Below are 23,309 nucleotides of genomic sequence, written 5' to 3'. Positions count from 1 at the left end.
CCTCGAGGAGTCGGCCCTGTGACGTATGGTCACATGTGCCGATCACTCGAGTCTTTGATAATATGTACATAGTACTTTCACAGCTTGCACAGCTTTTGCAGAGCTGGGGGATTTGTCTTCATAAAACCTTATGTTACTTGATAACAGAGAACATACAATACTGTTTTTTGAACCAAAAAAACAATACATTTTGCTCAGGAGCAAAAGGAAAGCTGATTCGATCCAGGCTCGAACTGGAGACCTTCAGTGTGTTAGACTGACGTGATAACCAACTACACCATCGAACCTTTGCTTTACGACACTTCCCGAGGCGCAAAACTTGAGCTATTCAATAACTTTGCGGAAGAGCCATTCAACACGTGATTCTCCCCCTTTCTCCCTGCGTCATGCGCTGAAAACAGGAGCTGCTGGGGTTGGAGCTTGTGACCGGGGTGCTTGCACACGTAGCAGTCGTCATTGCCTCACAGTTCCGTTCCCTGCCACCCACACCGAGCTTGAACTTTCGTTCTTTCAACCAATTCTTGCCCACAAAACTTATTCCTCCTTCATCGAACAGTATCTTGCTCCGTTCACATTATTTCGTAAGTCTTCCTAGCGCGATTTATTGCTTTCTTTCTTTCCCCTCTCTCCTCGTTTCTCGACCAAATATTTGCCCAGCCCCTCCGACGCTGCCGAAATCTGCCGACGGCTTTGGGGCAGCGCCCGATCTCTTTTTTTCCCGATCACTAGAGCGCACTACTGACTGCTTCCAGACAGCGTCGTACATTCAGTACCAACTCTGTACATTTCTACACTCCGCAACAATGTCTTCTCCTCAGGACCGCGTTCAGCACTATGTCTCCCAACTTGACAAAGAGGTACGCAAACCTCAAACCCAACGTGCCCACCGACTGGTGTTGTGTACTGACTGGGCGATGCAATAGCTCTCCAAATACCCCGCCCTGAACAACCTCGAGAAGCAGACCTCGGTTCCCAAGGCCTACGCTGTGCTCGGCCTCGGAGCCCTCTACTTCTTCCTGATCATTTTCAACCTCGGTGGTCAGCTGTTGACCAACATTGCGGGTTTCGTGATTCCAGGATACTACTCGCTCGCTGCTCTCTTCACCACGAGCAAGACAGATGACACCCAGTGGTTGACCGTGAGCAACACCCAAGTTTTTTACATGGCAGTCAGAGAAGTTTCGTGCTAACATAAATATAGTACTGGGTTGTCTTTTCTTTCTTCACGTAAGTTTGAAAATTAGACGCAATACCCATCTTTGCAAACTAACCGCAACATAGTGTTCTGGAGAGCCTTATCAGCGTTGTCTACTGGTTCCCCTTCTACTACACCTTCAAGTTCGTTTTCTTGCTCTGGCTGTCCCTGCCCACTTTCAAGTAAGTTCTGGTTCCTCTGATTCAACCGGATCTTGAATCTGCCATTCTGACAACGTTTTAGGGGTGCTGAGCTTATCTTCCGCTCCTTCTTCGTGCCCACCCTCGGCCGCTACTTCAACTCGAATGGCTCCACCGCCAGCGGCCTCCGCGCGAAGGCCGACTCCCTCCACACCGAGTAAACGCACACTCGGAACCTCAGCCAGGCCCCACCCGGTAAAGAACAAAGCGCGTGGCTTTGAGTGCGGCCCTATGAGAACAATGGAGGCTGGTTGGCTGCATCAGAGCCCTAGCCTTCTGCTATTGGACATAACTCTTGATTGACGACCGTGACCACGCAAACCGATGGCAAAAGTAGGAACGATTTGAACGACTTTGGTAGATAGAGGAGGTTTCTTTCCTTGGTGCTAGGTCAATTGGGGGTGTATACCGGCGCGGATTTCCTTTGGATTTCTCTCTCGGATAGGTGACTCTCTTGGGGAGTAGGTAGAGGCGGTTTTGTAACGTCACGACTTGTGTATGGTTCCGAAGCCAGGGGTTCAGTTTTAGTGTTGGGCAGTTTATCGATGTCTTTCTCGTTGCGCTACTCTATCGTGTGTTCAAAAAGGTGAAAAAACCGACCCCACCCCCATGCGGCTGTTTGGCAGCCCCCGAACCCATCATGATAAACCCAGTGACAAAACCCTCGTGTATCATCGTTTCATGTGAGGAGATTCCTGTTTCGTAAAGGACGGCCGGTGCCCAAGAAATGGGACCTCGGGAACACGGAACATTAGTTGGGCTCGATCCTGTTTAAAAAGCCTTGGCGCAACCTTCTTCCGGGCGTCTGGCTCACCTGCAGGTGAGGGGCTGTTTTCCACAGTGGGTACCCCACCAGGGGACCTTCGGCCGATCTGGAACGCGCCTTCGCATGGGACGCTTCCGAACTGACATCAGTCAATGGTTTCACCTTTTTTTCTTTTCGCCATCTACCAAAAACGCTCGCCGCGATTCGGCAAAGGTCTCAACTGCTTATGCTATTCGCCAAATTTGGGAACCCAAGTGCCGAATCGGTGCATAGGATGGTGCCGTAATCCGACGGCCTTGGTTGAGGTCAGCTCCAGGGGCTTAAGTGGCTGTGCGATCGCCAGGCACAGGCACAGGCAGGCACACAAACCGCAGAGTGTCAGGGGTCGCCGAGGTGCAAGCAACAACGACAACATCCGTCCCTAGCGGCGGCGGCGACAACGACCGACGACGACAAGAATCAGGCGATTTCCCATCACATCAACAATTGATACTCCCCCGTTCTTCTACGAGAAGCCCCGCGCAGGGGCGCAAGCTCTGAAACGATGATGCGCCTCAGCCCGCTACAGTCGCGCCTGGCAGCGTCAGTCGCCGCTTCGTGTCTTTTGCTTCTCCTCTATCTCGTCCTCTTCCCGCCAAATTTTGCGCTCGCCGCTGAGCTGAACGGGCCGTCGACGAACGTCGGGATCGATGAACTCAACTTTTCGATAAATCCAGCGGTGCGAGGCCTGCTCGATCCGACCTACGAGGCGCGGTTTGTCGATTTTGAGCCGAGCATCACGGGGCGGGCGGCTGACGTGATACCCCTGGCGAATAATGAACCAACACCGATGAATATAGATCAGGGCACGACGATGCCCTATGTGTTTGTGCTGCCAGGAGGAATGGGGAGGAGCAGGATGGAACTTAGGAGCGAATCCGATGATGCTGGCGCGGGCGCTGGCGTTACGGATGATGGGGATAGGGACGATACGAACCCGCACGACAGCGAGCGATCTCTGAGAAAACGGCAGCAATCGCGTACGGTGTACATATCGGCGAATACCTGCCTACAACCACAGCCGGTCGACCCAATCAAGACACAATCGGAACCCCCTCAACTGGAACTTTACGTCTCGACATCTCCAGACAACAAAACACCCGGCCCCCTCGCAGACGGGAAAACCCAGAAGAAAGTAGTCTTTAAGCAGGGTGCGGTCGTTTTCAATACCAGCGCCATCGATGACGTGTACATTGGAATATATGCCCCGGACACCGGGGATCAGTTTTCCGGCCAATACAATGTCCGGCTTGCAGCATCGGTGGACAGCCTTTATTACACCTACAACGATCTCGACGATGCAGATTTGGTCTGGGTTGACAGTGATTCTCAAGGCGCGCTGTTAATCACCCACAACCTGACGCAAAGCACGAATCCAGAGGAGGACGAGGCGGTCATGCGATCGCAGCCATATGTGTTGTTTGCGCACAACAAGAAGGATAGATCCATCAATGGGCTCAAGTATTCGTTTTGTGGCTTGCAAAACTACGCGCAGATCGCCGCGATGCGAGACGGGCGGCACAACACTATGGTCAGAACAGGTATGACTAAGAGGGGGCAAGGGAACATGCCGAAACAGCAGTTCTTTTTTAGCGGGCTCAATGCCAGCGCAGATTATATCGGCATTTTGGCCAAGGACGCGGAGGATCACGGGAATCTCGAAAGGCGCCAGTCCGGCCAGAAACGAGGCACCGAGGTTTTCAAGGCGACCAATTTCAGTACCAAATCGGGTAAGTTTTTAATAATGCTCCCGGCTGGGATACCGTTTCCTCTCCTCTAAAGCTGACGGTGCCCTTTCCTCCAGATCACGGCAATTGTGCCCTCGTAGTCGACCTCGATTTCTGCGACCAAGTAGCTTACTCAGTCCCGAGTAACCCCAAATTCGGCAATGCCACTAAACTCGCCGACTTCTACGACAAGTACGCCTCCTCTTTCTATGCCAACTTTAATAAGTCTCTCCAGCAGGTGGCCTGCGAAGCCCCGTCTAGCCAACGCTACTCGCTTGCGCGCAACTGTACCGACTGCGCCGCCGCGTACAAAGATTGGCTCTGTTCCGTCACCATCCCGCGGTGCGAGGACTTTTCCAACACAGCATCCTACCTACAGGAGCGCGCCATCGACCAGCCCTTCCCCAACGGCGAGAAGCTGGATCCGAAGCTACGGGCGGTGCTCCCTGATACACCTGCGTATCTCACCAGTCGAAATCCGCAGATCGATGAAATCATCAAGCCAGGGCCATACAAGGAATTGTTGCCCTGTGATGATTTGTGCTACAAGCTGGTGCAGAGCTGTCCTGCATCGATGCAGTTTGGGTGTCCGGTGCCGGGACAGGTGGGCTTCCAGGGCAACTATGTGAAGCATGATCCGTCAGCAGGGCTGACGTGTAACTTTCCCGGCTCGGCGCATTTCCCGTCGGCGGGGAGAAAGGGGGTGAGCTCAAGCTTGGGTTATATGGGCGGGATAGTGGTTGGTGTGGTAGGGCTGTTGATGTTATGAAGATAATGTTTCGGTATGTCATTGGGAAGCGATTATTGATACATGCACCGTTGGGAACCAGCCTGGGTGCTGGTGGGCACGGCGTTTGGGGTCGTTTTGCTCCATGTTGTATTGTTACGATGTAAACAGTTGGGTACCATATAGACTCATTATGACAGCACATAATCGTCTCGTGTCACGGGAAATTAGCGCCCTTTTAAACTGTGATACTTATTCGTTTGACATTTTCAGACCTGCAGTTTAATGATCCGCAGATTTATATGTAGGAGGGTTGTTGATACATCGCATACAGCAGCAGCTGATGTCTAATATTTCACATTAAGGCTAGCGGACGGTTTGACTTTTTTCTTGACATCTTCGACGTTGACGTTAAGGATTTTTCCTATCAACTAATTAATAGATAGAAGCAAACCCAAGGCTATTCTTATCTTCTCGCTCTCTCTCTTTTTTTTTTATCTCTTTCCCTTATTTACTTTTTAGTTCCGAACAAATATCAAGAAAGACAAAAATAAGGACTACTTAGGGGGGAAGGGACTAAAGGGGGGGGAATAGAAGGTTACCATCAAATTCTTTTTCTTTTATATCGTTTTATTCAAATATATTTAGACACGCTTACTTATTCAGTCCCCTCGTCAAACAGAAAGCAGACAGCATCCAGCAGGTTGCTGCGGATGCCGAAGGTTAGACGGTGAAACTTATCCAAGGGATCCATTCTCGCTCGTTCACTTGATGTTCATTCTTCACTCTTGAGCGTGGTAATCTGCCTGGCTTCTGGCGATATTGTAAGGGTGTCCGTGTTCTGTTTCGCAAGGTGGGTTTCTGTGGATCGAGGAGAAATGATTTCCAGAGATGTAAGAATTGAAATTTGGTATTTTTGTGGGAAGCAAAACTATTTAAACCGACCTAAGACACCGCTTTGGTGTTTGGTGTCGCCGCATCCGCAGTCTTAGCCGATGCTTCCCGCGCAGCGTGGAGGCCACGAACTTGGGCTTCAAGTCTTAAAATCTCGGCTACAATTCATCATAAAGGTTAGCCGCTATATGTGTCGATCATGACAAGAAGAGATGACCCGGAAAGATGGAATGCCAAGGGAGAGAGCTGACATTTACTCACCCTGCCGGTCGGCTTTGATCTCATCCGACTCCAGCCTAGTCCAGCCGTAGTAGACGAGCTGGTAGACAAAGACTGCGAGGAGAGCAGTTTTGGCTACGGGGCGGGTGAAGGTTTTGTAAAAGGTGCCCTGCCATTGGAGAGAGGTTAGTTTATGCTCTTGGTCTCCTGTTTTCGGGTGAAATAGGGGACAGTGACAAATTTCCAAGTAGGGGTAAGTGTAGAAGGGCAGGAATGTTCATTACAGTCGCTGATGGTGGCCGTTGAGATGAATATTGTCTGAGTTGGCTGGCGACAAAGGGTGAAGATGCAGATTGGCGTACAGCCCTTGTAAAGGCTGTTCGTAATGGGGAAACCATCGTGTGAAGAGGAGTTGTGCCACTTAGGCTGGGAAAGCGGTTCATGAAGTATGTGGTTTAAAGATGGATGGTATAATTCACCACATTTCACTCTCGTTGTGAATATTGAAATGCGCCACAACCATAAAGTCTTTCAAAGATTGAAATGTTGAAGTTGATGTTAAACGTGATGATCGGCGGATTCGGCCTTGCACCCTGGGCTGCCTGCCCGTGGCACCCTTGCAACCCTTCCCGAAACGAGCAAGGGGCCGCGGCTGCTGGTCCACTCTAGCTGCATGGGGCTCGACGACAGATGGCCAGAAACGGGAGCTTGCAATCTGTCCCATTTCTGGGTGAATTATCATCTCGAACACCCCTTGGCACACCCCAACTTGAGACGTCTCCTTCACCCGAACAACCTGCTGAGCAAACCCAGCTATCGATTCGACCTTCCCAGACTCCAACCTACCTTTTTTTCGGAAACATAGCATCCGGCACTCTCCTTTCTCGCCACTATCGCAGATCACCAAGTCGCGAACAACACGCGCGACCTCGACTCCTAGCCCCACCACTTCTCATCCTCGACGCATTCACACAGCTACAATGGTACGCATGGCTTTATCGTTGTTGACAGTGCACCATTGTACCGCAACTTGAGCGGGAATCATGTACTAACACGCCCGCTCACAGGCTCAAACACCGCAGCAAAGGAGGGCAAACCTCAAGTTCGCGAAGGGCAACGAGGCACGCATGGGCAAGTCAGAGGACCAAATCAAGAAGCGGGTCAAGGATACGCCCAAGTCGCCCATCTCGCCCATCTGGCTGGGTACGGATAATCCATCTACTTTCCCCATTGCGAAGCTCCTCAGGGGTTATAGCCAATTGTCCGACCGCTAACATCTGAGCGCACAGTGCTCCTCGGCTTCGTCGTTTTTGGCGGCCTCATCTTCGAAGTCATCTCGCGCATCTTCCTCCGATGATCGGTCGGCCGCCCTAGCTACCTATCTGCACATAGTTTCTTATAATATCCCCCGTGTTCATCCGAGGATCGCCGTGTTCATTGGCTAGCTTCGAACCCTGAAACATGGTATTCGCTCGATACAAAGAAAATAACACACCCAGGCCGAAGGAGGACTGGGTTCGGAGGGTTCATATCGGGCATTGGCGCAAGGTGTATCACTATTTTCCCAAAGGAATTTTTGTTTGTTTTTTAGCAGCGCGCATTGTTTTCGCGAGGGACAGGGACAAAATACGGCAAACGAAGAGGAAAGTCGTGCTACAAAGCCATGTAAATTGTATTAGTCTAAGATGTTGTTGGACTGAAGTTTCTCAGCAAAAAGAAATGCTACATCTATCATCAGCACACCGAGTATGCCGCACCCCCATTAATCAAGCACCCAACCCCTTGCGCTGCCCACCACCCCCAAACTTCATATGAATACCCGCGTCAAACTGCTTCTCCAGATCCTGCGACACATGCCCAATGTCGAACCGCTTCCGGGCACCGGCCTGGCCGCCGCTGGTCTCCGTGGACCCCGTGCTCGCTTTCTTCCCGCCCAGGAGACGCATGAATTTGCTCTGGCGAGAGGCACCGCCGCCGAGGCCGTGGACGTTCCATCGTTCGGCAAGGTCCAGTTCGGGTGCGGTAGCGGCAATGTGAGGGGCGGCCGGGGCTGCGTCTTTCTCGTCCTCGGAGGCCGATGATTCCTCAGGGGTGTCGACTGGCTTGGCCTTCTTTTTGACCTTATCTTTCTTCAGCTTCTTGTCCTTCTTCTTGTCCTTCTTGTCGTTCTCGGGCTCCGACTTGTCGGCCTTGCTATCCGCCATCACCACGTCCTCCTCCTGGCCTTGGTCGTCCTGTCGCTTGTTCTTTTTCTCCTTCTTCTCCTTCTTCTTGCCTTTCTTGTCCTTCTTAGCCTTTTTCTCCGCCTTCCGCTTTTTACCTTCCTCATCAACTTCCTCATCACCCAAGCTGCCTGCTTCCTTCACTTTCTTGCTCTTCTTCCCGGCGCCAGACTCCCCTGCTGCCACAGCATCATCCCCGTCGATCCGCTCCAACTTCAACACAATCCTATACTTCCCGACCTCACCCTCCACATTCCCCTTGCTGTCACGCCTTGGCGACTTCCCCTCACCATCAACAATGGCCTTCTTCTTTTTCTTCTTGGAAGGCTCGCCATCCTCCTCTCCCTTCAGCACGTCAGCCGCGGTCACTATTCCAATCTCAGTCGGCTCATCATCATCGAGATGGCGCTTGCGCTTGCGATCCTTCTTCTTCTCCTTCTTGGATTTTTTGGGGGTTGTGTCTGGTTCCTCAGTGGGTTCGGGAGTGTTTGTTTCCCGGTTGTCAGAGCTGGTACCCTTGACTTTTTTAGCCTTGGGCTTTTTCTCTTTGAGGACAATGTCGGTGGGTGTTGGAGTGATGGTGGGTCCGTCACTAGGTCCTTTGACCTTTTTGGTTTTGTCGCCCATGTTATGAAGAAGTGAGTTGTCGTTGTGAGTCTTGTGGTTCAATGGGAAATTGAGAAGGATTGGTTGAGAGTAGGTGAACAAAATTTCTGAACCCAGCTAAAAGTTGTAACCAGAAGAGAGCTAAGTTAGAGAAAAGGAGCAAAGGGCAGGTTGTTGGTCATGAAGAGAAGGACCCTCTATAAAAACATGTTGAGCGTTTGCAAAGCGCCCGTTTGCGAGAAATATTTTGGTTGGCAACAACCCTAACCCTTGTTGATTGACGGCGTCACCGTGGCCGTGGAAGATTCCTAACAAGCTCTATTTTAGCTAAGCGAGCTTGTAAGTTGCTAATTAACTCCTAGAGGTCGTTTTCGTGCTTCTATGTATTTTGTGATTAATAAGAATCCAAATCGCATACTTCCGGCGCATTTTATCGAGTTCCTAGCTCTCGCGCTTTAAGAATCAGGGGGAATGCCATGACACCCACACGCGACCTGAGCCACTTAACTTACAGGGCCTCGCCCACTTCTGAACCCCTGCCAGCGCCTTATTTCAGCCGCGCCTCGCCCCCAGCTGAGTGGCCTCGAAATTTCCCGAGCCCAAACAGACGTCATCCTTGACTTTATCTCTGCATCTAGCACATCTTTTCCCACCACTCGCCCTCTACCTATCCTAATTTAACCTCAAAACCAACCATGGCCGACCGCCGCGACGGCCCTCGCCGAGCAAACGACCGACCGTCCTACGACAACAACCGAGATCGACGACGCGATCGCGACGGCGGTGGTCGAGACCGCGACGATAATAATAATCACCGTCGACCGAATGCCGGACGTGATCACGGGAGAGACAGGGACAGGGACAGAGACAGAGATAGGGACAGAGATAGGGAGAGGGACAGAGGTCAAAGACGGTACCGGTCGCGCTCGCGAGATCGAGGTGATCGTCGTCGGTCTCGGTCTCCGGGCCGCGAACGAGGAGGGTACGACCGGCGCGATGGAGAGGGTGAGAGGGAGAGGGATGGAGCTCGGGATCGTGGACATAGGCGACGAGATGGGGATCGGGGTGAGGCGCATCGGGAGCGGGGGGATAGGAGTGTTAGGGGGGAGGTGGATAGGTCTGAGCCGGGTATGTTTGATTTCTATTCCTTCACATATCTTGAATATTTTGTCAGATTCTAATTGTTATTCTGTTGTAGGTCGGCCCCGGGGTGATAGGCAACGAGCGAGAGATGGTGGCCGCATTGATACAGAATCCCCCCGACGCTCGGCCAGTCCCAGAGGAGGAGGCCCCGAAGGTGACAATGACGGACACCCGCAGCTTCCGACGCGTTCAAAACCAGCCGGCCCTCCACCGCCGCAAGCAGGGCCCGTCTCATTCAAAGTCAAGGGTCGCGATGGTAGCCATGGACCTGAATCACGGCCGGGGTTTACGGATGATCAGGAGTATCAACCACGGGATCAACACCAGCGGCAATACGATGAAGATGGGGATCAATACCAGTCACGTGGCCGGTTTGACGCAGAGCCGATGGATGAGGACGAGGAGGAGGATGTGGTGGTGGAGGACGATGGTCTGGATGCTATGGCGTCTATGATGGGATTTGGCGGGTTTGGGACTACTAAGGGGCAGAAGGTTCTGGGGAATAATGTGGGTACGGTGAGGAAGGAGAAGAAATCGGAGTATAGGCAGTATATGAACCGTGTTGGTGGGTTCAATAGACCGCTCAGTCCAGGGAGGTGAGGACATGGGGTCTGTTTGGGAGTGCATGTGTTGGTGGTGTTGATACCCAAATCTTGTGGTGGTCACAACGGTAGAAGGTAATCTGGGAGGAATTAAAACACAATGCTTGATTGATGATTTAGACTGCCACTTCGTTTACGGTGCTGACAACGGTTTACAAAATGGCTAGAGATTCGATGTCGAAATCGCTAAATCGCGAAATCGAGAGCGAGAAAAAGAAAAACAGAAAAAAAGAAAAAGGTCAAGATGGCAAAAGCTCACCTACTGTCACCTACGGCGCATACGAACCTCGGCTGGTACAGTTAGGGTTACGAAAATCTGCGCGCACACTACACGCTCCGAACTTGCGCTCGAGGAGACTTGGAGGTTCTGGCAAATTTTACTACATCAGCAGGAGCTAAGCTGCGGTTCGAACCCATGACCTCTTGGGGGCCCAATCCAAGAGGGTAGAGTTCGAACCCGATCCACGACCACTGGGGAAACGAGCCCGCACCGTTACCGTTAGGCCACGGCACGAGCTCGTTGAATTTCGGGAACGTGGACCTTCTATTTCTAGGGCAGCCAGCACAGCCAGCGCGCACGCACCCGAAATGTTCAACCTGCCCATTTTCTTCAACAACATCCCGAGGCGATTCCCACACTAGACTCTGGGCAACCTACTAGGCAGTTGTCATTCACTTAGTAAGTAGCAAAAAACAAAATTTCAAAATATGTTGTTAGAGAAAAACGTCCATTCCACGGAGTACTCCCCTAAATCTCATCCTCCTCCTCATCAAAATCATCCTCCCTCCCCATATCATACAAAATCCGACCGCCCTCACCACCTCCCACATCCACCTGCGCATCAAAATACGGCAGCACCACCGCCTCCCGATCCCTTCTCTGCTTCTCCGTCAACCCCAAATTAAAACTCGTCTCCATCCCTCCCCCTTCCTCCTCTTCAGTCTCCCCCTCTTCCTCAGGCCGTCTAAAATCAGGATGATCCCGCATCACCATGACCGTTCCCAGCTCCCCCCTCGACACTGCAGCACCCAACGACGCCGCCGGTGTAGAAATCACAAAAACCTCCCCCACAGCCCGCCCACTCCTCCGCCTCAACTCCATCTCCACCACCAACTCTTCCCTACCCCCTGTCGGTATTTTATCCTTCCCCTCGCACAACCCAACCAACACCCCCTCCCGTCCCTCCCGCAGCCCCCATTCCGGCACCACCAAACTCCGCTCGCGCGCCCGCCGCGCAGCAATAGCGTGGTGGACACTCAAAACGCGCAGGACGGCGGTGGCAAGGTGGGTGAGGAAGATTTGTGGGTGGGGGTGGTATTGCGCGTAGGGTTGGAGGGAAGGGTGAGGGGGGAGCGTGGGGATGTCGGTGTGGTAGATTGCGACGAGGGAGACGGTTGGGGGGAGGATGATGGAGGTGAAGAAGGGGGGGAGGTGGGAGGGGGATGTGGAGGTGGGGGGGTTGAGGGTGTCGATTATGATTAGGAATTCTTTTATAGAGGGTTAGTTGTTGAGGTGTAGAGGAGAAAAGGAGCAACTGGCTGGAGTGAGGTAATGAAGGGTTGGACATACTCTGGGCAGCTGTGGCTTCCTTCGCAGAACTGGGTCGCGGCGGACCGACGTGTGAGACAATTTCGGCGGCGAGGGACTTGAGAGATAAACCCCTGGCGCGGATGAAGATGTCTGCAATGGTGGGTTTCTTGACTGTGGCGAACGAAACGAAGACGGTTTTTGTGCGCTCAAGCTGTGGAATGAGTCAGTAATTTCCTAGTCTTGACAACATACAACAAAATGAGGCTTGTTAGGAAAGGAGCTCTAAAAGTCTTACCTTTGCTCTTCTCATAAACTCGTATAAAAGAGGTTGACCGCTCTGCTCGAGGGTGTCGAGGATGAGGGTCAGTGGGCTCGCGCTCTCGCGGAGATTGAGCAGTTTCTCAAACAGCAGCAGGCTGTGCGCCCGCTTGTGGGCTTGCGCAGATGGTGCCATAATTTGGAGTTTGGGGCTTAGGAAACTGTGAGGTTTCTTTGAAAAGTGTTTAGTAGAAGGTTTTAACCGGGTTATCGGGTGGCGTTGAAGTCAACGTTTAATTTTGGATTGTGGTGTAGAATGATGAAGGATTCAACTTGAAGTCTGAAGCAAGGTCTGTGGCCCAATGCTTGGGTAGTTTTTCAGTAACACAGAAATCCCCCACAGCATCAGTTCGGAACCACCATCACATAAACTAGAAAAGAAAATCATTTAAACACTTCAATCGTGATTGTTTACATGTAATAGTCAATTGGCGCTAAGGTCCCAACTATTCTGCGCAAAAGGGGTATCTCTACACGCTCGCTCGGCTTTTGCCAATTTCCCCAGGATCCTGTCCGCATCGGTTCTCTTGATAAAACAGAGTCATCCGCCCATAAAAGAAAAAAACAACAACAATTTTATCAGACCCTTTTCAAAACCTGTCGGCCCATCAAGAACGAATAAAACGACAGCAGAAAGCAGACTCATGCGAACAGTTATGCTGGATGGACATCAACCTCATAATGTATGCCCCCGCTTCAATCCGACTTCCGTCGCGATTTGCCACCCTTCCTATCCTTCAGTTTCACGATTCCTTTGCTGGCCTTCTGATCGAGTGGATCGGAAACGGATCTGGAGGGCTGTTTCTTGACCGTCGCTCTGTTCCGAAGCCCGTACCTGGGCGGCGAAGCCACAATGGCCCCTTTTCCTTGCTGCTGTTCGGGACTGCCAGGGGACTCTGTCTCACCATGCATACTATTCTCGTCGACAGTTTCATTTGACGACTAGTCAGATTGAATTTTGCCGGCCGAGATGGTAGGTGTTTGCTCTTGTGCTGCTGGCAGTGAATTGGCTGCGCAAGTGATGGAGTCACTCGGGTCTTCGGAAGGAGACTTGGATTTCAACTTGAGCCTGATCTTAGTATTGCTCTTGCTTGTTCCTTTGTTATCGCTCTTCTTGACATCATCGTTGTTGTTTGTGGTGCCGGTGACGTTTTCCGTGGCAGGAGGCGAGCGACCCTTATCGGCAGAGCCGTCCGCTGAAAACTCCTCCTCTTTGAGTTGAGGGGCCTCATCAGGTTTGTTGGACTCAGCTTCAAGGCTCTTTGGCAGATCGTCGCCAGCGACGCTGCTAGCGGCCATGCCGGTGTTCTCAACATAATCGGACACCGTAGCAGTATCGGACTTCTTAACATCTTCGGTACCTTTAGCTACCCCGCTGTCTTCGAGCTCTGGCTCTGCCTCAGGCTCCGGCTTCGCCTCAGGCTCCGGGAGCTTAATATCCCACTGCTCCTCAAACTTCCCCCGGAGAAACCCGTCATAATCACCCCTTTTGTGCTTCTCATGAGCCTCCCATGCCTGCCATAGCCACTCAGGGTCGTGCCGGCCTAGCTGGATATTCTCACAATACCGGGCACAATCGTACCGGAATGTGTCGTCATTGCGTAGCGAGATTACATTGGGGCACGCGTTCTCAGTGCCGGCATCCTTGATGCGTGAGCTATCTGGAAATTTGGCGAGGATGCCTTGGTGGTCTTCGGGAGATAGGACGTCCCAGGCCAGGGGATGGAGAAGAATCGCCTGGTATGAGGTCAGTAAATTGGGAAAGAAATACCAAAGGAGGTATGTGCTATGTTGAGGTACTTACTCTGAGGTCGACGCCGGTAATCGGAGATTTTGGGTCGGTGAAAACGGCTGGCGTAACCCATTTTTTGTCCTGGGCCGAGAGTCGGAGTTTCTTCGGAGGGGCAGATTTGGCTTTGGTGGTGGCCTTGCGCTTTCGAGGGCTCGACTGGCCGCCCTCATCCGAATCGCGAGGAGGCGTAATCTCTGTTGCCTTTCCCTTGCCTTTGCCCTTGGCTTTACCCTTGGAAGGTCTGGCCATGGTTTCCGAGTTCTTTGTGACAGCTTCGGGAGCCTGTGTTGTGAGCTCCTGCTGATTTGGAGACGATGAAGAGTTAAAGGGTTCGTTGTGAGTACCGGCTAAGGTGTCGTGGCCTGAGTTGACAATGATTTCGGAGGCTGGTGAGGGGGACCGGCTCCAGGCCGTGTCCGCCATGCTGGCCTGTGTGGTGGCCGACGTTTGTGAGTGTTTGGCGTGATTTGTGCTCAGCAAACGTGAGCTGAAGCAGAATTTGCGGGCAAGCCTGATACACTTTGGTAATTTGCTTCCAGCGCAAGTCAACAAATGGGTTGTGTGTAAGCAGAAGGTAACAAGGACAACAAGATGATTAAAAGAAAGATGAAAGGAGGTAAGCTTGGGATTTCAAAAGGATAACTTGGGAGTTGTGGGTTGGCTCGAAAAGCAAGTTTAAATTCTAGCGCTGGGCGAAGCATTGGGGGGAGGTTGGATAAGGCAATTACTGTCTATTCATTAACATCACAATAGGTAGCAAAGGTGGAGTGCTAGCAAAATAAATGCACAATGGGGACGGCTGCAGGATTGCGGAAACAATAGAACAATTGAATCGAAGCTGCCATTACAAGGCTGACGGGTGCTGGGGATGAGCAAGGGTCCATGGGAGGGATCCTCTCAGAGCACAGGGTGTGGTATGATTGGTTAGCCTCGCAAAGTTGCAGACCCACCAGACAGGGGGAGCTTCACCCTTCTCGGCAACATGGGCCTGTGCTGCTTTTCTACATTTACGGTCTCCATCGGGAATCTGGACCTTCGGAGAAAACGCCATTGACTCTCTATTGTGCGACGAAATTGATCAGGCAGTAAACCCACAATACCAGCAGGCAAACACCGACGTTGCTGCTGTGTTTACCCCAAGAAGCACTCCCAACTTGCCGGCCGGACCCTTGTTGATGACGACAGCAACACGGTCTCCCTAAAAAGCCACGTTCGCTGTGCCACGAATTCAGTACAGATTACACGGCTAGAGCTTTACCACCACAACGCCCCGTGGCTTTGGATCGTCAACACCCACGCACACAACAGACCCTAAATAAACAGGAGGGGAAATACACCACGACACATAACTAAACATGATTCGCTCCACACAAATTGCCAGGCTCGATGGTGTGTCCCGTCCAACCCCTCTTACAGCGCACAAATACTCCCCCCCTCTCCTCGCCGTGCCCACACCGTCTGGTCTCCCGACTGACTTGTTGTCTTTTTTCCACCAGGCCTCATGCTCTGCGCCTCCGTCGACGACTCCGACTCCGAACAAGCCCTCTCCGAAGTCAAAGGCCAAATCAAACTCATCCTCCGCCGCCTAAGCCGAACCTCCGAGCCCCAAGCCTCCATCGAAAGCGGCGCCTACACCCTGCACTACCTAATCGCCTCCGACATCGTCTACATCGCCGTAGCCGACCGCAACTACCCGCGAAAGCTCGCCTTCACCTACCTCTCCGACGTGGCCGCCGAGTTCTCGACGACCTACCCGGCGCAACAAGTCCTCAGCCCCGTGCTGCGGCCGTACGCGTTCATGGAGTTTGATACGTTCCTCAGCCGGACGCGCGCGACGTACAGTGATTCGCGGGCGACGCAGAATTTGGATAAGTTGAACGATGAGTTGAAGGATGTGACGCAGGTTATGACGAAGAATATTGAGGATTTGCTGTACCGCGGGGACAGCTTGGAGCGGATGGGGGAGCTGAGTACTCGGTTGCGGGACGACACGAAGAAGTACCGTAAGGCGGCGGTTAAGATTAACTGGGATTTGATGCTCAAGCAGTACGGGCCGTTTGGGGCACTCGGGTTTATCATGCTGGTGTTTCTGTGGTGGAGGTTCTTTTAAGGTGTGGGATGAGATGTGGTTTGGGCCAACGAACGGATGAAAGGGTTCCTTTGGGTTTCTAGGCGCAGCCTCGGCGTTAGGGAGTGGAATTTTGGCGGGTTGGTTATCACCGTGATCATGTGTACGTGTTTAATATTAGACGGCCGCGGTGGAAAATGGGAGGCCGGTGACGATACCTCAAGGTTTATCAATGACCTTCCCTCATCGCGTAAAAGCAGCCGGTTGGTGACCGGTATTATCGGATTATGTACAGTACACTTCCATAAAGCCCGTTTTGTTGTCCCCTGAAAGATGCCCCCCAAACTCCACGCTTCGTTCAATCCACAAAAGCACTGATAGTCCCAGAACCCAACCTTCCCCGGCCGGTGCCTAACCTTCCCGTTTTACATAACACTACAATTCGACGTCGCCGCTGACGCAATCGACGAGAGCGGAGGCACTGGCAACGCCGTGTGGTACCACTCGAGATGCGCCCGAAACGCTTCCAGGTCAGCAAACCACCCGTCCCCGTCTGACACGTATCGTAGTTCGGAACTGTCTTCCCCTTGGTCCAGATACGTTGCTTCCTCGCAGTAGGGACACAATAACCCGGCCTGCCACTCGCCTGGCTCGGGTGGTGTGTGGTTTGCGATAGCGAGGGGGGCGAACACAACTGTTTTTTGTTCGCCGTCCTCAGCGCTGATTCCTTGGGCTTGCCAGCGTGGATAGCCGGTTACGGCGGTGGGTGGTAATGGGGAGCGCTCGGAGGGCACGCTTTGTAGATCGGGCCATACAATGTGGCCATCGCAGAAGTCGCAGATGAAAACCGCGTCGTGGGACTCGGCGCCAAAGATTTGGAATCGGCCGACCTCATTGCAGGTTGGGGCCAGTTCCTCCAGGCTGCGACGTTTCCCCGGATCAGCGTCCTCGTCGTCGCCTTCCCCGTCCCCCCACGCGTTTTGGCCCTTTCCTCTTCCGACGCGCGGACTGTCGAGCGTGGAACCAACCAAATCCCCCGGTTGCCGTGCCGCTTCCATCCCGACTCCATACTCGGGCCCGTTCCCATTCACACTTCCCCGCCACGCCGGCACGACTATCTTCTTCCTCTCCTCTCGCTCCTGACGCGCCTTCTCCGCCCGCTCTGCCCGCTCTGCTTCACGCCGTTTGAGCCGCCGGTACACTTGGAAAGCACCCAAACAGCGGGCTCCATTGCCGCTGCCGCCGATGCTACTCCCTGCCCCGGCACCACCACCACCCCCAAGATCACCTCCGGCAACAACCAGCGCGGCAAAAATCCGGCTTGCCGCACGGCATTGGGCGCGGTGCAGATCGCGGCGGAGGTGTACGGTGTCTCGCGCCCATGTTGGGTTGATGGGACCACCTTGGCGGGCCCAATCGCGGAAGTTTTGTGTGTGGAACTGGAAGCGGGCGAGAAGGGATTGCAGACGGTGGAGAGAGTCGGCTGGGGGTATGTTAGTCTCGGGGGGTGTGATAGGTATGACGCTAGTCAAGACAGAGAGAGGGAAGGAGGAAAGGAATAGCAGTTCAAGGTAAGGTAGCTTAAGAAGAACGCACGGGTACGATCGTTCTCGTAGTAGAAACTCCCATGCACGAGCGGCGCCATCTCCTGGAAGTCCTTCTTGGCCTCATTGAGTGTCGCCTCGAGCGCGCGGACCTGCTCGAATTCGTCGGGCCCCCATTGCTGCTTGTCGGCAAAGGTGAAGATGCGTAGGGCGTCGGTTAAGCAGTTGGCGATGGCCGCTAGGAGGGTGCCGACAGTTTGTATTTGGGGCTGGGCCTGGAGATAGCTGCTGGTACTACTACGACTGGGTGCTTTACTAGGGCTCCCGATATTGTGGCTACTGTCATGATGGTCGTTGTGGCCGCCGTCGACGCTGCCGAGGCTGCCCGTTCGAGTGGCGCGGCTGGCGCCACTGCTCATTGCTTGCTCTCTTGTTCACGCCGTTGTGCCAAGTTCGTCGTGAATATTGAAGTCGTTAACTTCAAGGGCGCCCCAGGGTGCTATCCGCCGATCGTCGTCTACGTTGCCTTTGCAGTCGTTGATGCCCTTGAATCGCTGGAAGCCGTAGGCGTATAAAGTGGACACTGCCGTAAGATGAAACCGGATCATGAACTCCCTCCAAGTAGATTCCGAAACCAAGAGGTAGACAGACTTTGCCGTGTTGATAACTGCAAAAGTTTGTGTTTGGTTGAAGCTTAAGCTCGGAGTTGGATCTTGAAGACCGGGGGAGGTCACCATTTAGGCCATTTTTAGTGGGGTGTCGCTGTGGACGGGGGAATCGTTGGGCGGCCTCGGGGGCGGGGGGGCGCTAAGATAACGTTAAGCGATGGGTGGCCGTTACGAGGTCGGCGGGTCTGGAATCGGCGCTGGGGGTCCAGGTCTGGAATGAATGCCCTTCCGGGCGGGTACGGCCCGGGTAATGGTGGCCCGGGAAGCGTCCGTCGCATAAGCGTTCCTCATTGATTTATTTTCTTCTGGCCAAAACCTAAGGAACACACAGACATCATTTCACGACTGGACAGCAGAACTGGCTGTCTCCGCGACCCCCATTCAAGACAAAAACGCCCCGCAACAAACACAATGGATGACACCGGTACCAGCCTGGAACCCTGAAGAACGCCCTGGGGTGTCCGTGTGCCCTAGCGGGAAGGACATCACGCTAAATAGGTACCGATGGATGATCGCCGGGCCGCAGGCTCATCAACCCACTGTCCAGTGCAGTCGGAGGCAGGGGGAGGCGAATCAAACTCCAACCACTGAACCCCCCCCTCCACTCGGTTCCGTCGTGTGCGTGCGTGGATAGCCTGGCCCGTTGGGGGGGAAGGGGGGGTTCCGTCCCGAGTTAGATACTGCTCGGGGCTGTTCGGTATTGCGTAGTCGGCTCGCTACCGGGACATCTAACCAATGGCAGTACAAATCGACCGCTTCACAGCAACCAAGAACCCGTGCCGCTCAGCCCTACGAGGCGTTTTTGTCTGCACCTCAGCTCCGAATCGATGCTGCGGTTTCCGACCCCAATTATTTATGTTGGCGTCGTCATCACTATCTTCTCGGTCAAGCAATGGGCAGATCCGTAACGGGTGCAGAGGGGGAAAGGAGGCATGGGGTCATGACTGTAGTGCAAGTTTATTTCTTTCGATATTACTTGTCAGTTGAACATAGATATCATATTTCCTGTGAGCCGTCCATTCAACTATGCTAGGCTAGGTCTGGTCTGCACCGTTATAATATTGTCACTGCAACACAACATTTCGCACCGGCTCGAGAGTCTCTTACCCGGAGTATATCGCGTTACACCTAGCACCGTAGTCCTCGGGCCTAGAACCACGGGACACTCAACATCTTCCTGCCCGGAGATCCGTCTATGAACATCAGTGACACTTCCCGTGAACATCCTTCATTTCGAAGAAATTTCCCCATCCTAGTCTATCAGTTATCAATTCCGGCATCTCCAAACTCTATCTAAACTCCTAGCTTTCAATCCCCACTGCCTCCCGAAGCACCGAAGACAAACTCACGCTCCTTCCCACACCTTCCCTCCGTCATGCCTACATACCCCCCGACTTGCTGCTCCTGTCACCATCTCCTCCCAATTCGCCAAACAGCGTGTTTGGCGCAGCGGTATTGGGAGGGGCGCTGGTCCCGCCAATTCCGTCGTAAATCGAAATGGCTTTGGGCTCGATCCCCAAGTTAGCGAAGAAAAACACCGGTTTTTCGTAACTCCCAACGTCTATCCCTCCGGATGGGGATAGGCCTTGGCTGTGAGCTTTTTGGCTTTTGGACAACAACAAAACAACTCTCTCGTCAGTTTTTTTTCCTCTTACAACAGATCCTGGGGAATTGGAGCGGCCTAACTATCTTGATTATACAAAGCTTAGGTGTCTGTCGATGGTTCCATTGGATATGTTGTAGTATTGTATGGTAAGTATATGGTAATGGTGTATCCAATACCAACTGGACCCTCGCCCCACGTGGCTGCAGCACCCCTAATTTCGTAATCGGTACATTTGATCAGGCCACGGCGCGCGCCGTCAACACAACGCACCGACTCCCGTTGCGCATCGCCCAACCTCATCGTCCACCCCAGAGGACGACCGCCACAAACCAGGGCGGCAAGACGACAAGAACACAGCTCTCTCCTACTGTGATTCTTTGCTAATTCGTCAACATGCCCGCCGAAACCGGGCAAGCGGGCGCAGAGCCTGCGCGCCAGGAGGGTCAAAGTGTATGTAGTGTTGAATCCGTCATTGCCGCAGTCTCGCCAACCAAGCGGTGTTTTCTTGCACTTGTTTTCTCGATGTGTTTTCTGTGAGGCTAATCCAATGCGTCGCAGTCCATATTTCGTACCGTTTTCCAGGGCATCGCAATCTACATGGGCATTCAATTCGTAATGAAGCAGTTCATTGGAGGCCCTCAGACAACAACGGTCAAAGACGCGAGCGGCAAAACTGTCCAGGTCGCGACCTCGAGCAATGTCCCGCCGTATAGCGAACGACCAGCGAGCTTGAACGAGGGTGCCACATACAACCGGATCCCCCAGTCGCTCGGCCCCATCTGGCCCGACAACAGCGTCGTCGACATTATCGTGACCGTCTCGCCCTCATTTGGTCTCACCCCGCTCAAAGACTTGCCAGAGGATGGAACTGTACTAGAGGAGAAGGAGTTTCGGATTGGGAACTGGAGCGACAAGCGCGCTGCGGAGCGCACCATCTATGTCCCGACTCCCGTTCAACACAATGGCACACTCTGGGGTCACTTTTACGTCGGTCTCTCGGGCGCCCTTCTGGACCCTACCCAGAAGGGTTACGACCCGGCCTCGGCTTACCATTTTGTCTATCCCCTGACGCAGCACATCCCCAAGAAGAAGGAAGCCAAGACGAGGAGCCTTTTGTCGGATGCTCCCCAGGTGGAAGAGCCGGTGTCCGAAGAACCCGAACAGGCCGGCCCAATCATCGCAAATTACTACCACCCCAACATCTCGCTGTCCTTCATCCCGAACACTGGCGTTGTCTCTTACCCCCAGTCGCACCCTGCCGTCCGCCAATTCCTACGCCTTGAGGCAACGGGCGCGCGTGATGGGACTGGCCAGAACTCGTGGTACTACCCGATCCTCTACGTCAACACATTCTGGCAGCTTAAGACGCACATGACCATTCTGAATGATACGGTCAAGACCTTGCCTATTCGCGTGGACCTCAACAACCTAGCGGAGTGGAAGTTCAAGACCATGGCCTCTATCGACATGAGCGGTAAGGAATCTGCGCGCCAGGCTGCGTACGGACACTCGTTGCCGGGAGGCGGCGACGGCAGCGAGATCGAGATGATCAAGGAAATATTCATCGACACGAACCCGATTCTGCTCGGCATCACCGCGGTGGTCAGCGTTGCGCACATGATTCTGGAGACGCTCGCGTTCGGCTCCGACATTGCGCACTACCGGAAAAAGAAGGACAATGTGGGCATTTCGGTCCGGTCCATTCTGGCCAACGTTTTTATGCAGACGGTTATCTTCCTGTATCTGATCGACCAGTCGCAAAACACCAGCTGGATGATTCTTGGTGGCCAGGCCATCGGCATCCTGATCGAGCTCTGGAAAATCACCACGGTGGTGAACGTGCGTGTGCGGCCAGCCCCACCTGGGTCGCTCATCCCCTACTACGTCTCCTTCGAGGACAAGCACAAGCTCAGCGAGACGGAGGAGAAGACCAAGGAGTACGATGAAATCGCGTTCAAATACATGTACTGGGCCGGCATACCGCTGCTCCTCGCGTACGCGGTCTACTCGCTCTTCTACGACACGCACAAGTCCTGGTACTCGTACGTGATCACGACGCTGGTCGGTTCGGTGTACGCATACGGGTTCCTCATGATGGTCCCGTCGCTGTACATCAACTACCGGCTGAAGAGCGTGGCACACATGCCAGGCAAGGCCATGATCTACAAGTTCCTCAACACCTTTATCGACGACCTCTTTGCTTTCACCATCAAGATGCCCTTCTTGCACCGCCTCGCGACCTTCCGCGACGACATCATCTTTTTCATCTATTTGTATCAGCGGTGGGCGTACAAGATTGATTACACTCGGGTGAATGAGTTCGGCCAGGGTGGTGAGGACGAGGAGGAGCCGGAGAAGGAGGCCGCGGACAAGAAGGTAGAGAAGAAGGGTGAAAAGGAAACGAAGGCTCTGCCTGCTGGATCCGTGGAAAACACCGCGACAACCACGGGGGCTCAGGCACCCAAAGCTACTAAGAGGAAATAGGGACATAGATGTGATTAGATTAGGCGGAGTATCTACAGAATCAGGATAGTTTGCTATGAAAATCTCCAAACTTGAAGATCAAAGGCGGTGATAGTTTCCAACCTATGCTATTGCTAAATACCGCGAAAGAGACCTGAACGTAAAATTTGGCGGACGCGGTGGGAAGAGCACCTAGGAGCATCCCGAGCGGTTGATAGAACGGCGAAGCGTTGTCTTGAGCGGGAATCGCTTGTGCATGTGCTTTTGATCAAAGCGGGACTGAGCACGGGACAAGGCCACCGTTGCGTAAACTCGGGCCGCGACCATGAAGCCTCCTTGTTTACACGGTAGGAGATCGGGGAAGAAGGTCATGCTGGGAGGAAAGAAACATTGATCTTACATCCAACCCTCCGTCTGCTTTCCTAAAGCGGCAGTAAAAATACACGGCCTGCATCGGCCCTTTTTGCTCCCCAGCTGTTAATACATGTAACACGGTACGCCCTCGCCTTTTCCTCCCCTACTGTGGCCTGGGGGTTTCTACACACGGTACAAACTACAAGCACTCTAGTTCAAATTCGGGTTGAATTTACAAAGTTTTGAGTTCAACAACCCTTCAACCCCCTTTCCCCGGCAATGTCTACCGTATTCGTAAATTACGGCCATTACATCCCAACATGGGTGCCCGGTTGTGAGGCCATGGTGGGGTCCTCGGCCTCAAACTCCCACCGCCACTGAGAGTTCCCATGGAACCATCCGATTTCACGTTGTAACCACGAGATCGGCCGTCCCACGCCATTGGTGCTGCACCACCTATGCGCAGGACCGCGGCCTGCATGGACATGATTGCCTTTTTGTGTTGCATTAGGAATCTCTTTCCTCTCCGAATCAGGACAGAGTGAGAATAATCTTATCTCAGGAACCGAGTGTAGGTCGTTGTGATACTGCTCACAGAGGGTGGGAGGGTGGTACACAGCACGAC

The 23,309-nt window shown here is 53.2% G+C and overlaps 11 protein-coding genes and 1 non-coding gene across 12 annotated transcripts; 6 read left to right on the top strand and 6 right to left on the bottom strand.

Moving 5' to 3' along the window:
* Positions 1 to 213: 213 nt before the first annotated feature.
* Positions 214 to 287, bottom strand: C8A04DRAFT_t73. The gene has a single exon. It is a non-coding gene; the product is annotated as a tRNA-Val (tRNA).
* Positions 288 to 803: 516 nt separating this feature from the next.
* C8A04DRAFT_12122 (TB2/DP1, HVA22 family-domain-containing protein) lies at positions 804 to 1,556 on the top strand (the record flags this gene model as incomplete). The annotated part of the gene is made up of 5 exons (XM_062777222.1): positions 804 to 857; positions 924 to 1,139; positions 1,202 to 1,227; positions 1,282 to 1,377; positions 1,439 to 1,556. The coding sequence occupies 5 exons, from the start codon at positions 804 to 806 to the stop codon at positions 1,554 to 1,556; spliced, it is 510 nt and encodes a 169-aa protein (XP_062637172.1).
* A 1,149-nt stretch (positions 1,557 to 2,705) lies between these two features.
* Positions 2,706 to 4,696, top strand: C8A04DRAFT_28587 (uncharacterized protein; the record flags this gene model as incomplete). Its single annotated transcript, XM_062780696.1, has 2 exons — positions 2,706 to 3,930; positions 4,005 to 4,696. The coding sequence occupies 2 exons, from the start codon at positions 2,706 to 2,708 to the stop codon at positions 4,694 to 4,696; spliced, it is 1,917 nt and encodes a 638-aa protein (XP_062637171.1).
* A 1,105-nt stretch (positions 4,697 to 5,801) lies between these two features.
* C8A04DRAFT_12081 (uncharacterized protein) lies at positions 5,802 to 6,165 on the bottom strand (the record flags this gene model as incomplete). Its single annotated transcript, XM_062777211.1, has 2 exons — positions 5,802 to 5,936; positions 6,052 to 6,165. 2 exons carry the CDS (start codon positions 6,163 to 6,165, stop codon positions 5,802 to 5,804), a joined length of 249 nt encoding a protein of 82 aa, XP_062637170.1.
* Positions 6,166 to 6,747: 582 nt separating this feature from the next.
* C8A04DRAFT_28585 (uncharacterized protein) lies at positions 6,748 to 7,124 on the top strand (the record flags this gene model as incomplete). The annotated part of the gene is made up of 3 exons (XM_062780695.1): positions 6,748 to 6,750; positions 6,835 to 6,970; positions 7,057 to 7,124. 3 exons carry the CDS (start codon positions 6,748 to 6,750, stop codon positions 7,122 to 7,124), a joined length of 207 nt encoding a protein of 68 aa, XP_062637169.1.
* A 409-nt stretch (positions 7,125 to 7,533) lies between these two features.
* Positions 7,534 to 8,616, bottom strand: C8A04DRAFT_28584 (small acidic protein family-domain-containing protein; the record flags this gene model as incomplete). Its single annotated transcript, XM_062780694.1, has 1 exon — positions 7,534 to 8,616. One exon carries the CDS (start codon positions 8,614 to 8,616, stop codon positions 7,534 to 7,536), a length of 1,083 nt encoding a protein of 360 aa, XP_062637168.1.
* A 674-nt stretch (positions 8,617 to 9,290) lies between these two features.
* On the top strand, positions 9,291 to 10,338 carry C8A04DRAFT_28583 (uncharacterized protein; the record flags this gene model as incomplete). The annotated part of the gene is made up of 4 exons (XM_062780693.1): positions 9,291 to 9,429; positions 9,485 to 9,577; positions 9,649 to 9,723; positions 9,794 to 10,338. The coding sequence occupies 4 exons, from the start codon at positions 9,291 to 9,293 to the stop codon at positions 10,336 to 10,338; spliced, it is 852 nt and encodes a 283-aa protein (XP_062637167.1).
* Positions 10,339 to 11,088: 750 nt separating this feature from the next.
* C8A04DRAFT_28582 (Elongator complex protein 5) lies at positions 11,089 to 12,325 on the bottom strand (the record flags this gene model as incomplete). The annotated part of the gene is made up of 3 exons (XM_062780692.1): positions 11,089 to 11,828; positions 11,911 to 12,082; positions 12,167 to 12,325. The coding sequence occupies 3 exons, from the start codon at positions 12,323 to 12,325 to the stop codon at positions 11,089 to 11,091; spliced, it is 1,071 nt and encodes a 356-aa protein (XP_062637166.1).
* Positions 12,326 to 13,131: 806 nt separating this feature from the next.
* C8A04DRAFT_28581 (ASXH domain-containing protein) lies at positions 13,132 to 14,404 on the bottom strand (the record flags this gene model as incomplete). The annotated part of the gene is made up of 2 exons (XM_062780691.1): positions 13,132 to 13,926; positions 13,994 to 14,404. The coding sequence occupies 2 exons, from the start codon at positions 14,402 to 14,404 to the stop codon at positions 13,132 to 13,134; spliced, it is 1,206 nt and encodes a 401-aa protein (XP_062637165.1).
* A 932-nt stretch (positions 14,405 to 15,336) lies between these two features.
* On the top strand, positions 15,337 to 16,091 carry C8A04DRAFT_12060 (Longin-like domain-containing protein; the record flags this gene model as incomplete). The annotated part of the gene is made up of 2 exons (XM_062777204.1): positions 15,337 to 15,370; positions 15,478 to 16,091. 2 exons carry the CDS (start codon positions 15,337 to 15,339, stop codon positions 16,089 to 16,091), a joined length of 648 nt encoding a protein of 215 aa, XP_062637164.1.
* A 383-nt stretch (positions 16,092 to 16,474) lies between these two features.
* On the bottom strand, positions 16,475 to 18,012 carry C8A04DRAFT_12040 (uncharacterized protein; the record flags this gene model as incomplete). Its single annotated transcript, XM_062777196.1, has 4 exons — positions 16,475 to 17,274; positions 17,323 to 17,532; positions 17,646 to 17,868; positions 17,965 to 18,012. 4 exons carry the CDS (start codon positions 18,010 to 18,012, stop codon positions 16,475 to 16,477), a joined length of 1,281 nt encoding a protein of 426 aa, XP_062637163.1.
* A 2,248-nt stretch (positions 18,013 to 20,260) lies between these two features.
* Positions 20,261 to 22,351, top strand: C8A04DRAFT_28578 (cleft lip and palate transmembrane protein 1-domain-containing protein; the record flags this gene model as incomplete). Its single annotated transcript, XM_062780690.1, has 2 exons — positions 20,261 to 20,317; positions 20,426 to 22,351. 2 exons carry the CDS (start codon positions 20,261 to 20,263, stop codon positions 22,349 to 22,351), a joined length of 1,983 nt encoding a protein of 660 aa, XP_062637162.1.
* Positions 22,352 to 23,309: the final 958 nt, after the last annotated feature.

Source organism: Dichotomopilus funicola (assembly GCF_033296635.1).
Source record: "Dichotomopilus funicola strain CBS 141.50 unplaced genomic scaffold C8A04scaffold_30, whole genome shotgun sequence".
Classification (NCBI taxonomy): domain Eukaryota; kingdom Fungi; phylum Ascomycota; class Sordariomycetes; order Sordariales; family Chaetomiaceae; genus Dichotomopilus; species Dichotomopilus funicola.
This window is presented reverse-complemented; position numbering and strand designations above follow the sequence as displayed.